This window comes from Seriola aureovittata, chromosome 22 (genome assembly GCF_021018895.1).
Source record: "Seriola aureovittata isolate HTS-2021-v1 ecotype China chromosome 22, ASM2101889v1, whole genome shotgun sequence".
Lineage (NCBI taxonomy): Eukaryota > Metazoa > Chordata > Actinopteri > Carangiformes > Carangidae > Seriola > Seriola aureovittata.
Genome location: NC_079385.1, coordinates 9,702,970 through 9,718,380, shown reverse-complemented (window position 1 = coordinate 9,718,380; position 15,411 = coordinate 9,702,970). Strand labels below are relative to the sequence as shown.

The window sequence follows — 15,411 nt, the reverse complement described above, 5'->3', positions numbered from 1 at the left end:
AGAGAAATAAGCTCTTGGGCTGAAAAACTTACCACAAAAAATGGCAGGTATATTTCCCTCACGGTAAAGTCAAAGGGACACACCAGGTGAGAAGTTGTCGTCCTCTATACTTGCAGAGATCTTCACACGTGACTGTCCAAGTTCACCATAACGCAGAGAAAATGAACAACAAGCTGCAGAGTAAATAAAAAGCTCAATATTCCTCCGCTGGGCACCGCTGTCGGAGACACACACACACTCTCTCTCCTGCTGTCTCCCGTCAACGCCGCTGTTATTACTAATGCAACAGAGGGAAAAGCAGTACACTTAGCCCTGTTTGAATGACGCGCAATGCGAGGAAGAAGCGGCTTGTTTTTTTCTTCGTTACGATTCAAACACACATCAAGCTGTATCCCAGCAAGCAAGTATATTTGGGACTAGAAACCCCCCCAGGGGAGGCACTTGCTTGTGCGCGGAGGTGTGTTGTTATTTTTGGGCGTACTGCGACCCCGTGTGACGTCAGGGCCACCTGCTATGTAAACAAAAAGTGTTTTTAAAAGTTTGTTTCCCCTTTTTCAAACGTTTCACGGTTTAGTACTACTACACTCTTAGCGGCCGCTCAAATTGGAGTGTTACACGTCTTGTAGCTATAAAGACGCTTCGTGGAGTCGTACATTGATATTGTCGGGGATTGAACCGGTAACCCTCCAGTAACGGGACATTCCCTCTATCCCAAAGATAAGTGCGCCCATTGCTGCATCTGGGAAACTTGGGTTCACATGACGGAAGCCGCAAAGAAGTCGCTTTATTGAAAAGACATCCGCAAGTGGGAACTATATGAAAAAAAAAAATCAGTATAGTTTCCCATTATGTGCCTCGTAATATTTCAACAAGAACTTTTGTTTTTCAGTGTTAGCCTCCCCCACCATGACCGACATCAATTCTTATTATTTCCCTTTTAATATTCTTATTGAATATTCTTATTGAATATTCTTATAGGAAGTTGTGTGTTTTTCTTATTTTTCCTATTTGTGTAGAAAACTACTCTCAAATATCCTAAGACTTCCTTAACCCTGTATGAAGAAAGTCTAGGCTATAATCATTAATGTGGGAATTCAAGTAGAATTACATCGAGGCAAAATTACGATCAGATTTGATCAAATCTGAGTAAAACAAAAACAGACTTTAGCATCAGCATCCTCAAAGTTAGAATGCCAGATGTACGTTCAAAAGCATTTTTGGTGACACATTTTAAACTAGCTTTAATTTTAAAATCCATTTTACATGCTCATTATTAATTTACAGGTTAAGAGAAAAAATGTACTTATTTGTGGTCATCTTGGCTAAAGGGTGTGTGCATACAGAAAAAAAGAGGGAAGCCTACGACTGTAAATATCTTAACTTATACATTATTATGATTAGTGTTATTAAAATGCGCAATTACATATTTTCGTGTAAATATGATTAATTTACTCTAAATTTCAGATAAAAATACAGACTTTATTAGAAAAAAAAAGATTTAACAAGATGCACTGGTTGAAGGAATTTTTCTTACCCATTCTGTCACACACCCTCACAAGGTAATTTAGCCTATTTATTCATTTAATATTAGATCCGAAGAGAGTCACACACTGAGCAGTAGTTAAAATTGGTTGCTTTCATTTACCTCGTCTTTCTTTTCTCCTTTTTTTCAAACCGCTGAGACGTTAACGGTCAAGAAATGAATGACCAGATTATTATCAGTTGAAGAAAAGAAAGGGGGGGGGCAAGTTTTTCAGAATGTAAGAGACGCGAGAAGTCTATCTCGTCTCATTCTCTCTACTGTCAACATTTTAAAATGTTATATTATATGTGTTATTCATTTTATGAATTATTGTGAGAAATGTTATTTATACATGGATAAGAGGTGTATAGATGATTTTTAGGTGCAAGAAATACAGCTTGCAGCCGGTGTGTATTACTCCGTATGTTAGTAAGAATTTAAAATACGTTAATAAAGCCAAACACTTTGGAGTCACTAAAAGCATAAAATAGTCCACATCTCCTTATTAGTTATTATTGATAATATAATAGGCTAATCCTTCCCCAATACTGCTTGTAAATCTATTTCCCCACACTGATGGGCAGGCTGGATATCCTGAACCATTACCTTCGTTCCAAAATGGATTAAAATTGGCCTTGCTTTTCAGAAAAATTGTCAGACAAAGTTATATATGATGTGATGGGAAAAAAAAGCATTCAGCTATTTGAAAATATGGGAAGGACAGATCTATCTGATTTCCTTTTGACTATGTCGTCCGTTTTCTTGATTTTTGTGTTTTGTGTTACAAATCGTAAATGCTATTAAAAATTCCATCAAATAGAAGCAGGAGGAAACAGCATCTGAGGATTGATGAGGATGGGAGGGGAATTGTGGTCGTTTGCTGCCACCTACTGATCAACTCCGGTAATGAAGTCTGTCCAGGGTAGCAGTTAAGACAAAGGACTGTAAATAACATTTGGGAAGTTTCCTTATTCCCTCTTTCCCTCCACATTGAAGGATTTTTCTCCAACAGTAGCTGGACACTTGGAACTCATTATCACATAAAAAGTGCAAACTGAAAATGCAAATTCATTTGACTGAAATGTGGGCGACTGAAGTATTTTACTCTGATCACATAGTGCCATCTACTGATACACATCAGACATACAACTTGTCCTGATGAATTCAAGAGGTCGACAAAATATCACAAGCAAACACATTTTTATGAGGACTGTTAAAAAGGTGTTGATTCAGCTCTTTGATTGACTTTTTTTCTTTTTTTTTAATTAATTTGTTGTGTAAGTTGGCCCTGATATTTTGTTCACCTCATTTCTAAATGTGAATAAACTCCCTTACAAACTGTAATATAGCATTTTTAACACTGGTTTATTTACAAAAGTTGCAAATGAGCTGCAATTAAAAGTCAAAGGAGAATCTCTTTGGCTTCGAAATGTAAAACAAAGGGTCTTTTGAGGACAAAAACCCGCTCACCTACCTGTGAAGGATTGTATAACCAGCACTAAAATCTATTTACAGGACATACTGGATTTTGGGGGTAGAGTTACACTGCATATCAAGGATTGGTTGAATTAAACTTCCTATCTGAGACACACACACAGACAGACACACATACACACCCCACACACACACTCAGAGAGTCCATTCTGCTAAGAAGAACACAATAATGTTCAGTCTTCTGCTCCAAGATGCAGTGAACATAAAAAAATGAAGGCTGTCTCTGATGGCAACGATGATGAGGATCTGTAGATACTCATACCAAAATACCAACACACAATAATTTGATACATTATTGATCTCAATGGGGAAATTCTCTCTTTTCATGCACTCTTCACACGGAGGTCAGAGGTCAGCATCAGCTCTCCTGGAGCACTCTGAGTGACACTGTCTTGCACTTCAGAAGAGCAGACACTTACCAACAGAAGTGTTGACCTATGGTCCTCCAATGGCAGACCTACACTCCAGCATCCTACGACACAGCTTCATGTTAATGCTATCAATGGATCATGAAACTGAAACCTAAATTTATCGTTTTCTTACATAATAACTGAGGAGCTTCTGAAACAAAATATCCATCATCTGACGGCTACTCTCAAAAGTGTGCACTAGTTAATTTAACTTAAATTAAAAAAATAATTCTGTTTCTTTTTTACAACGGGGTGCATACTTGACAAAAAACGCTTTTTAAAAAAATATACTATACATTTTTCATATTTTAAAAAATATACATGAACACACAATTTAATTTTCAATCATTAATTTTAAAAGCTACATTAAATCAGAGCAGTACTCCATTCAGGGTTTATATTAATGAACAGATGTCATCTTTCATTGAAGTGGATGACCAAAATCCTTTGTCAGATTAGAATGACTGCTGCATTTTTATTCAATACCCAGTAAAGGCTAATGAGCTAAAGATGCTAGTGTCCATTTCATCTCCATCAAGCTTAAAGCTGTCCAGCTGTAGGGCTATATTAACACACACAGGATAGATCACAATTGAACAAAATTGTATCTCTCTCTCTCTCTCTCTCTCTATATATATATATATATATATCAGAGAAAACACACAATCACAATGTAACAGATAAAGGAGACATACAGTGACCGTATGATGTATGATTTGTCAATACGCAGGTGGTTTCTGTTTACAGATATATAAATGGCCTGAGCCGATACCAAACAAACTTTTGGTTTCATGACAGTCTCTGTTATCAGCGGGCCCCCATGCAGACCAAAAGACACTGTGTCCTACCATTACACTCCAATCAACATTCATATCCATGTCACAAAGATAGTGAAGTAAAAATTCTGATTGTTAGATTGAATTTGAGAAGAGTTTACATATTTGAAGTAGCAACATAAAGATAACTAGGCAGTATAGTTCAGATATGGACCCGTTTTTTATGTTAGTTTTGTGTTAAAGTGCCTTGCAAAAGCTACATTTTCACATATTTATTTTGTAACTAGCAAACATATTTTGAGAGGATAACTGTGGGGATAACTGGCCAGCCGTGGTCTAGTTATATGTGTCCTATTAATAGGCCTGGCTCAGACTCAATGTTCAAGTGTAACCAAACTCCATCTGTCAAGTCACGTCCTCTCCCTGCTCTCCCTTCCACAGTATCACTGCAGCCAGGCTAGGGGCACTTTGGTCTGTGCCACCCTCCAAGCCAGACAGACGGCAGGACAGGCCTCTCAGACCATCGCACGTTATGGATGCTCTGTATATCCAACCCTTGGAAGAAGATGGGGTGATGACGGAGGAGGTGGAACGGGGAAGAAGAGGGGAACACGAAAAGGGAGGAAATGAGGCCTTGTCTCTCACGGGCTCCACCACAGAGGAGGAAACAGATGAGGACTCAGAACCAGAGCCCCCACCAGTTGTTCGGAGGAAGGTGTCATTCGCTGATGCATTTGGCCTCAACCTGGTATCAGTTAAGGAGTTTGATGATGTTGAAGTTGAGTCAGAGGTCAGCCAGCCACCTGAGATGGAGGCAACCCATCCTCTTGAGGAATTCTACATGTCCTGCCTGTTTACAGCCCCATCATCCCCGGAGGAGCTGGACCAGAGGCTACAGGTGCAGATGATTGAACTGGAGAGCATCGAGCTCCTTCCAGGAACCACCACACTCCGTGGCACCATCAGGGTGGTCAACCTCTGCTACAGTAAGTCTGTTTATGCCCGGATCACCATGGATTGCTGGAACAGCTACTTTGACCTGTTGGCGGAGTATGTGCCCGGATCCAGTGACATGAAAACAGACCGGTTTACATTCAAGTACACTCTGATTCCTCCCTTTGAGAGACAGGGGACCAGATTGGAGTTCTGCCTGCGTTATGATACATCAGTGGGCACCTTCTGGGCTAACAACAAGGACATTAACTATGTGCTGTTCCTCCACCAGAAAGGACAAGTGAAAGAGCAGGGGTCTCAAGTGCTAGAGGAGAGTCCAAGCTACAAGAGCAAGAGGAGCTGTCTCAGAGCCAACAGGTGAGAGAGTCTGAGTCCGAATCTTTTTTTAAACATGACACTGCTGAAGGAAGTCACGTCAGCCTCATACCTCAACAATAGATGTCATTACACAATCATCAATATTCAAATAAAATGTAGGCTGTTTGGATCCATCAGGGTAAACTTTTCATGGAAATACAGCTAAAATTTTACTGTCACTGCCTGGCAGACATCAACCAGAAACAGGAAAGACTCAAAATAATTGTCAGTTGGAAAAGTTGAAATTGACACACAGTGCGAGTTTCTCTTTAAGCTGTGCTGTCCCTCTCATTAGGAGGAAGCACAACCTAATATTGCTTGCTGGCAGGGCCTTTTGTGTGTTTACAGTACGCTGTTATGTAACTTTTCAGTAATGGATGTTTGGACTGTGTAGCAGATATTGCCCATTTAAGGTCAGCAGTCTGTCCAGGTTTCCATGACGTCTCAGTGTGGCAAAGAGAGACAGATATTCGTACTTCATCCTCTTTGACACCAGTCTACATTATTTCTCCTGCTTTAGGGATAAAAGTTCTTCATGTATGCGTGTTCTGGTGCGATTTGCTGCAGTATAAAAGTTGTGGAAATGTGATTATGCATCAGACAAACATATTTCAAAGGCTGCTGGCACAAGCACATGCTGACTGCATTGAAACAAGCACAACACCTAGTTTGTGTACACCTATTACAGTGTATCATAGGGCCAGCGCTGATGCAGTTATTGTACAGGAGTGATAACATACATAGGCTAGCTGAAAGTCCCCCCTCTTTATTCTGCCATTTCACTAAACTTATGCAGATGAGATGTCGTATAGATAAAAGGGGAAATAGACAGTAGTTAAAGAAACAACTACAAGCCTTGAGGCATTATGGGACACGGTGGTTAGTGGAAAATAGGTGCCAATGAGTTTTTAATAGCCTTTTAATCTGGAAATCTGGTGTGGTTTGACTATCACATACACCACCACTCTTTTATATCAGAAGATATACACCCACACATGAAAAAAAAACAAATGAAAAAATGGAGGTTCTAAAATGATTAGATTATTTTGTTATAAATAAATTAATAAATTCAGCATTTTGGAATGAAAACCCTCTAAACAATATATTTAAAGCTGATGGAGAAATACTGAAACAAAATATAATGCCATAGTGTGTAGTGTCTGTAACACATCTGTGAGCTTTTGTAATGTTGTTACCATCTAATTTTGAACCACAGGAGGGGAAGTGCAGAGGAACAGACCAAGGAGGCCTTTAACACAGCAACAGTTTCTGCAAGTGTGTATACTCAATGTTTCTGTGTGTGTGTGTGTGTGTGTGTGTGTGTGTGTGTGTGTGTGTGTGTGTGTGTATTTAAAAGTGTGTATAAGTGTGCAGGCAAACTTTGACCCTTGTATTTGACACTTGCTTTGCAGAAGCAAAGGCCAATCATAAAGCAGAAGAGGCTGCGAGAAAGACAGTGGACAACACAGACATACAATCATTATTGTACCATGAAGAACACAAACTTTTGGTGAGGCTCATTCAATATCTTTTGGAGTCACAGACTCTTCTTGAAGTCAACAGTCCATGACCAGTGCTAGTCAGATGTGCCACACTAACATCGCTCTTTTTTGTCTGCAATTGTAGATGTAAACTGTCAAAAGTAAGAAAGTGTTCTTTCAAAGGTATAAATGGTAACTTGGCCAGATATGCAAGTCATACTGCTCAGTGCTGAGTCTGTCCTAGAAGGATATGGAGCTTCAGTGCACCTGACATTTGAGAACATGTCTGAAATCACTCGTGCAAACTATTAATAATAAATGCAACCTGCAAGTAGACCTGTGTAAACTTGCAGTAAAATTGATGAAGTAAACAAAATAGGCTTATGTGCTGAGATAGCAGCATTGTTGCAGTTCATTGCATCATCACAGGAATGCTAAATATTAAAGAAAACTCATTCAATGGGCCATTACACCATTTTTTTTTTGTCATCAAGCAAGTAATCGGATTTAAAGCAACAGATGACCTTAAAGACTAACAAAAAATTGTGCTGGTAGCCTCTGGTTACAGTTCAAGTAGTTCAAGCATAAATACTTGGCTTGACCTTTGACCTTTCTGACAGGTGGATAGTGTAAAAAGCCGGCACAGAGCAACACGTTTGGCACGTGTGCGGGACTACCTCTCCCAGAAGAGACAGCACGTACCAAAGGCTTATTCACATGACTCAGCCGGTGGCCAGAAGGTTTCTCAGCCTGTGCCAGCTCCACGGAGTGACTCTGCCAGCTGTCTCTATAACCGCCTAAAGAAACAACCAAACGAGAGTCCACAGGTCCTCACCTACCATCAGATTCCTCTGCTTACACTGGACTGGAACAACGATAAACCGCGGCTGCGGGGGGCTGCTGACACAGATGATATCTGGGCTCGAAGTGCTAAGCTGACCTTGTCAAAAGCTTCAGAGGAAAAAATAGAAGATACACCTTCTGTTAGTGATATATGGGAGACATTTCTTAATGGCACAGATGACACCACTGATAAAGAAACCTCAGTGTGTGATGTATGGCAGGAATTTCTTAATGGGCCAAGCAGTAAGGACCATTCTGGTGTTCCAGAGTCAGAATGGCTGCAGACAGCAGCGTCAGTGTCTCCCTCAAATGACAAGGAGCCCCAAATCCAATATGCAGCAAGCAGTCAAGAGTTTCAAGAATTTCAGGTGGGCACGGATACATCCACCACCTTACAAGCACACACGTCAGCTGCATCTCAGCTGCTGTCAGACAAACTCGAAACACCGTTGGCTAATGTCTCTTTGATCACTGAAGACGACCAGCCAGCAGAGGCATGTGTCAGCAGTCCAAGAGATGACAACACAGTGACACGAGATGCATCCCAAAGGTCACAGACAAACTCTGTAATAGACACTTCGCAGGAATTTTGCCTCGAGGGGGCAACGCCTGTGTCCGAGGGTTCTGTTGACAGTTCAGCTGAGTGTCACGAGCATGCGATCTGGGAGCAAGAAAGAGAGGGAATAATAGGAGAAGCAGAAGGAATAGGAGGAGATGAGCCCTTCATGCTGCACACAGCTGACTTAGTAACAAGCTCAGGGGAGTCGAAGACAACAGACATGACAGTAATGCCAGAGTCTCAGAATGCCAGCACTGTTGATAGGATCTCACAGGGAGCAAGGCTGGATGAGGGTCTTTCTTCCAGAGGGGAAGGCGAGGTTACAGGTACAGCACACAATGCAATGGATGACACGCTGGCATTTAGGGAGACAATCAGACAGGGGACAAAGGATGGGGAAAGGTTTGTCTTTTCCACATCCAGACAAAGAGCGGAGGAAGGGATCGTGACAAATTGTACAGAAAATAAAGTATCTAGAGAAGAGGAGATATTTAGGCCACATGAAACAGAGGAGTGTGAAATCTCCCAGAGGTATGCAGATGAAAAGCAATGTGAGGAATTCAGGCTGAACCAAAAGAGTAAAAATCCATTACAGGAGAAGAAGAGAGATGAAAATGAAATAGGACCTGCACAGTCACATGCACATGAATTCAATCCAAACCAAACATGTGAAGAGAATTTCAGACCGAGCCTTGTTATGGAAAGTGAATTCAATTTGGATGAATTAGAAAACAGAGATATGGCATCAATTAACAAAGAAGGATCCAGGGAGACACAGATGGAAAATTCATATTGTGAAAAAAGCAACGAAACAAAGAGACTAATTGGCGCAGAAGCTGAAATTATCTGTGAATTAGATGAGGAAGCATTGCGACATAATGACGAAGCTCTACAACTGAATTCATCGGGAAACACATCAATAATTTCAGAAATACATAATAAATGGGGGAAACAAACAGGAGAAGAACTGTATGTCCAGAAAGAGGAGGAGGATGCAACACTGACACAAGTAGAGGAAAACATGATGAAAACTCAAACAGGCGAACATGTATTAGCCTCAAATCAGACAGAAGAAGGAAAAAGCTTGAGTAATAGCAAAATATCTATAGAGCAACATGAAATAAACCTGTCAGCACAGAGCACGCACACTGTGGAATCAGGGGAAAGTACAAAGGTCTTCCAAAGCGACCATGACACATTCAGACCTTTTCCACCAGATAAATGCAATTCAAACCCCACAGAGGTGGTAGAAGTGAGATGGATATCATCACAGGACGTTATGAAGGGTCAGAGAGAGGATGTAGTCAGTGAAATAAGCCAGGGAGAAGTTATTGCAAAGGAGAACGTTGCAAAGAAAGATAATTCAACAGAACTTCAGAACCAACCTGAGACAATAGAAAGAATAGAGGCAGATATGAGTCAGAGAGACAAAGATGAGAGAGTGAGTATTGGAGAGCTGAAAACAGTAGCAACTGGGGAGTTGATGGGTAATGTGGAGGGCCCTCAGGGGGAGAGGAAGAATGCACCAGCTGAATTGAAAGAACAAGAGTTGTCAGCAGAAGGTGAGAGCTTTCCACATGTTGAATATAAAAAACCATCAGAGGGAACAAAAGAACCTATTAAAGCAGAAAATATTGTAGCACTTGAAGTGATGGAGTCGAGAGTGGAGGAGATGTTCATAGAGAGATTTGGGGAAGATTTGGTCCGGGACATTTGGGAAGAGGTGTTCGGTCAGAGAGCGCAGGCCTCTAAAAGAGACACAAATATCACTGATGGAGTGGGGGCAGATATGGGGCTGGCAGATATACCTGATATTACATGTGATTGCCATCTTCTTTTTGAGAAAGACGTCAGTGATGCTTTTGATTCAGGTATATTTTCCTTGACAGAATTACCAACAGATCCAAATTTAAGTCTCTGTCAAGGTCTAGAGGAAACCATAATGACAAATAGCAATGAATACTCCCCAAAAGAAAGAAGTCAGTCGGTCACCACAATAGAGCAGACTCCCTTTCTCTCTGAATTACAGACAGATTTGAATTTAAGTGCTCATCTCAGTCAAGATCTCACTTCCACTTTAGCTGCTCTGAGTAGGCAGTCATTGACTAAATCGGCCCAAACTCTCAGCCCTCTGAGGGATCAGGAAAACTGCTCTCAAATAAAAAACAGATCACTCAACCGTCAGGAGACAGGTAGACAAATAGAAGACTGTGTAGTCGCCCACAAGGAGAATTTCAATCGATCAGTCCACCCATCCCACAAACATCTGAGTCCTTCCTCTGAGAAATTAAAGGAGTCTGATGGTCTCGTATGTTGGAGTATATTATACATGCTCAGTCACATCACCAGACTTCTAATATGCGGCCTTTTAGTTGCCGGATTCTTTGTCATCATTTTCCTCTATGATTTCCCAGCATTCTTTGCGTTCTACATATTTTCATTGAGCTGGTGGTTTTATAAATGGAAGAGCCATCGGATGACAATGAAAAGGGGAATAGGGCATGAGTTTGCAGAGAGAAGAGAAAGTGTTAAAGAGTGCAGTGTGTAGCCTGTTTAAACAACAATCGTCAAATCTTCCATATCTTCATATCGTCATAATGTACATTCAGACTGGAGAGACCATTGTTGACTTGACCCACTGTATTTGTCTACCTGTTATAAACAGTTCAAGCAAAACATTGTTTTTTTCTTTAAATTTTTATTGGTGAAAGAGGACAAACACATAAAGAGTGACATCACATACAGTACATACAGACAAGACCCTGTCTCCCAGCCTGAACTGCCCCCACACCCTCAAGGAGGGAGCTAATTATCTGTGGGGTCTTTTCTGTACCCTTTTTTATTCCCCTCTCCCCTTCCCACTTTGGGGATTTGTCTGCCAATCATTTCTTCCAACCCGACCTGCCACTCCAAACAAATAAAGTTACCAAAAAATGAAAGACGAAAAAAAACTAAAAACTAATGGGTTAGTACCCTTTTTTTCTCCTCCTCCTCTCTCTCACACAAAGGGATAATACTAATCAATACAGCACAAAATAACAATGACAAATGGAAAAACAAAAATAAGACAAAATCCAATATAACAATACAAATACAAATGAAATGTGAGTTTGTCAGGGATAGGAAGAGCGGAAAATTATATTGCTATGTAATAATAGTCATAATAGTAATTAGACCAGTCTTACATAACAAGTGTGGTTGACAGCAAAGGGGGAAGAAAAGAAGAGAAAGTAAAGAAATAAAGAAGAACACAGGGTGATAAAAGAAAAAAAACCTGTTTGTCTATTGTGTGTGTGTGTTTGTGATATAAGCCTGTACACATGGTTGGGTGTGTTGTGATATTTGGGAAATGGCTACCATAGCTGGGACCTGTGGTCATGTATGTGGCTTTGGTCAGTTTTGGGTTTAGAAGCGTTAAGAATGAATTCCAGTTTTCATTATAGACTCATATTTTTTTTTTTTTTTTTCTGTAAGCCGCTATGGTCTCTTTTGAAATGTGTTCTGTAAATACAGTGGGGTCCAAATGTCTGAGACTGGCAATGGGAAAGTAGTCTCAGACTTTTGGACTCCACTGTATGTTGATCCAGTGAGCAAAATGACAAGATTCCCTAGATTTCCAGTTTGGAAAGATTATTTTCTTAACTGGGAGGGAAACTTGTGTTATATCTCTGAGCAGACACAGTGATAGGGACAATGGGATTCTGCACCTCAAGACAACGCTGTCCAAAGTGAGTTAACTAGTTGGCATGAAAATAATCTTCTGTGCCACCCAAAGTGCATTGTGAACAGGTGTCTGTGTCAGCCAATCCCATTTTCTGCATTTAAGCTTGGGTGATGTGGGTTCTGTGGATAGTTTTATGTTGCAGTTGTGTAAGTTGCACATTTGTGTTAGTAATCATAGAGAAATGTTTTTACAGACTTGTATCCAGAACTCAGGGTTGGGACGGAGAGCCAAGTCATTTCATAGTTGGGAGTGTTATGACTCTATCTGAGATGGAAAGAAGAATATTAAGTTTTGAGATTTTTTTTTTTTTTTTGAGTTTGTGATTTCCATGATCTCATCACTTAACTAAGAAGTTTGTAGTGTGTTGATGGTTATTTTAATTCTGGATTTTATTTGTGGCAGTGGAGAAAATGGTCTCTCCCAACCTCGTACTTCTGGATTACTGTATTGAATGATATGAATTGGTTGTTTTGGGACAGGTGATGGATATTAATCCGAGTGATTCCCTTTTGTCGCCGTGATGGAAAGTAGACAGGTCTGTTATGCTGCTGAAGTCTGGATTGTGCTGAATTGGTGTGAATCTACATGGTGCTAGTGATGATTTAGTGAATTATTGGTTTCCCATCGGGCTGTCGGAATTGAGGAGAATAGATTGTTCTTACACTAATTCAGTTTCTTGATTGATTGTGGGAGGAAGGGAAGGTTGACAACTGAGGTGGTTTTACACTGATTTTGTCCTAATTCTAACCACGGCTTATTGTGGTTGTACTATTGGGTACATCTGAATAAACATTATAGCTGTTTGAGGTTTGGTGCTTTTAGGCCACCTTGTGATTTTCCTTTGTGTAATGCTGAAAGTGAAATTCTGGGTTTTGTGTTTTTTCAGTAAAATTGAGTAGCTAATGAGTCGAGTGCTTTCAGCCATTGTGGTGGGAAGCATTGAAAACAAATAATTATTCTGAGGTAAGGTTCTCATTTTAACAGTAGTGATTTGCCCAATGAGAGTGTGCGGGAGCTTGAAGAGCTCTGACAGCTTAGGAGAAATGTTAATGCCTAAATATTTTATCTTGTCATAGTAAAGTAGGAGGGGGGATGTTGGGCTGCAGAATCCCAGGCATCTTCAGAGGGTGGGAGTGTACCTAATTTGTCCCGGTTTATTGTGTAGTGTGAGATTTTTTGTTTTCTTGGTTCATTTAAATGATTAGAAGAAAATATGAAAAATAAACTACATTTTTTTTCATTAAATTCCTGTCCTGGCCCTCTCAATTTGTCTTGTGACCCCATGTGATTATCATGTCCCCCAGGTTGGGAACCACTGAGAGGTGCAGTTAATCAAATCAACAAACAAATGTATGTCTTCAAATAACCTCAACTTACATTTAGTCAATTAAAACTGACATAAAAGTAGAAGACTTTTTTTAATGCATATGAAAATCCACCGGTTGTTGAATGTCTGAGTTAAGGCAGATGTATGTGTATGATGTGTGTATACTTGCTGTGTTTTATGGGCCCAATATTACTTTACAGTGTACCTAATGGAACAAAGTGACCTACCTTGTTTTCCTTCAATAAAAGAAACTCATATGACGAAAGAAATTATTTTCAATTTTCTTTTGGTCTCTTACAATGACACAACATAAAGATTTTGCTCAATTTTTGTTTTACATAGAATATCCTATATTTTGCTAAACTGAGGCTGCTTTCATGAGAAATAATGGCAGCAGGGAAGTGTATATTTATTTTGTACTCAAGGGATAACTGGCTTCACATGAAAACGTTAATTGATGAATGCAAAAAGTATCCTATTTGAACCCAATATGTATCCATGTTAACCTTTTTTCTATTTGGTATCCCTAGGTTTTAGCATTATTTTCCACTTTATATCCATTCAAAGTATGTTTTTAATATTTGGCTTCTACTTTCAGGACTATGCAGATACTGTCAAATTCAATTTGTTAAATTTCTGTGTTTGACATTCATTTATACAGTATATTGTGCATTTTTTTCTCCTCTAGTTTATGCCTAAAAGGTTATTAATATCATATATATGTATGTCTCAGTGTTTCTTATCTGCAAAACGAAATATACAGAAGTCAAAACTTTGTTAAGTGACATCCCTCACTGTTTCACAACAATGGTGTCTTAAGAATTCTTAGGCATTCATATGAATGGTCCTGCCAGTAATCATCTACAGCCTCCTCTTATATGGTGCAATTGAAAAAAGTCATAATCCTCGGCAGATAAACTGTTTTAACTGCCATAAACTGCTTCAGTATTATTTATATGATAACTCACTGACCCTGATATGACACCCTTCACCAGAGGAACAGTCAGCAGTTCATTGTTCCTGGATTTCAAAAGTTCTATAAAGGTAATTAAGTGATTCAGAGGAACCTGTAATGTTAAGAAAAAGATCAGAATTTTGAGGATGTTAAATGGAAATAATCTAAGGAAGTAAAAATCAAACATTTCTGTGTTTCTCTGTGATGTTATATTTTTTATCAGCAGTATCACATGCTGATTATCAAATGAATAAACCCTTTGAACCTTAGCGGTGAGTCTTTAAAGTGAACATGCGGCCATCTTTGCCTCTGTCTCTAAGGAGTCATTTATCGTTTCAGTTTTTAGTGCCTGCTGACAGGAGTTGGAGTTAGGTCAAATTCATATAGCAAATAGTCCATTTCATCCCTGCGGCTCATGACTTACTCAAGGCACTTTACCACAAGGTTAATAATACAACAGGTTAAAATTCAGCCTTTTGACATTGCAATCTCCACTTCCCTGCTCTTTTCAGAATCCTTTCCAAAACTGATAACACACCTTTTGGGAAACCCTTTGTAGAACTGTTCTGACATAGTATGTTGAATAATTCAACTCCAACCAGTAAAACACAAATGAGCAGATATATCATGCAAGTTCAACAAGTGTGCACAAGTAATAGTGCATTGTAAAAGGGAATTTTTGTGATGTAATGGTAAATTATTATAATCGTCACATTTATTGAGCAAAATCAAAAGCTTTTATTTAAATGTTGAAAAATGTTTGAAGTAACACAAAGCCTTTCGATTGTGAAGATTTATGTTCACTTTGATGATAATAATTCAGATTTCTTATTCTATGCCCTTTACCTATGCTGTAGTATAATTAGAGTGCTTATTCATTGTGAAGCCAATAATTGCAGTCAATTATATTTGACTGCTGAGTTGGAGTGATGGACAAAATTACATAACTTCCTACAGTTGCACTTACATAATTTCCTACCATGGCGCAGGTGGATATAGTTCTATGTCA

At 39.5% G+C, this 15,411-nt stretch overlaps 2 protein-coding genes across 6 annotated transcripts in view; one reads left to right on the top strand and one right to left on the bottom strand.

Moving 5' to 3' along the window:
• The window catches only part of foxp2 (forkhead box P2), a 103,934-nt gene extending 103,407 nt beyond the window's left edge, over positions 1–527 (bottom strand). For 2 of the 5 annotated variants that reach the window (XM_056367728.1, XM_056367735.1), the window contains exon 1: positions 33–525. The gene's annotated coding sequence lies outside the window, so the exon portion shown is untranslated. Of the gene's footprint in view, positions 1–32 lie in introns of all 5 variants that reach the window. The other 3 variants (XM_056367731.1, XM_056367732.1, XM_056367733.1) reach the window with 3 other exon arrangements.
• A 3,600-nt stretch (positions 528–4,127) lies between these two features.
• Positions 4,128–13,716, top strand: ppp1r3aa (protein phosphatase 1, regulatory subunit 3Aa). The gene is made up of 4 exons (XM_056367997.1): positions 4,128–5,513; positions 6,730–6,788; positions 6,926–7,023; positions 7,615–13,716. The coding sequence occupies exons 1-4, from the start codon at positions 4,735–4,737 to the stop codon at positions 10,942–10,944; spliced, it is 4,266 nt and encodes a 1,421-aa protein (XP_056223972.1). The 5' UTR covers positions 4,128–4,734; the 3' UTR covers positions 10,945–13,716.
• The last annotated feature ends 1,695 nt before the right edge of the window (positions 13,717–15,411 follow it).

Coding starts and splice junctions, on each gene's coding strand:
- ppp1r3aa (XM_056367997.1), top strand. CDS start 4,735: ATGGATGCTCTGTATATCCAACCCTTGGAAGAAGATGGGGTGATGACG. Junction 6,789..6,925: donor CACAGCAACAGTTTCTGCAA/GTGTGTATACTC, acceptor CTTGCTTTGCAG/AAGCAAAGGCCAATCATAAA. Junction 7,024..7,614: donor ATGAAGAACACAAACTTTTG/GTGAGGCTCATT, acceptor CCTTTCTGACAG/GTGGATAGTGTAAAAAGCCG.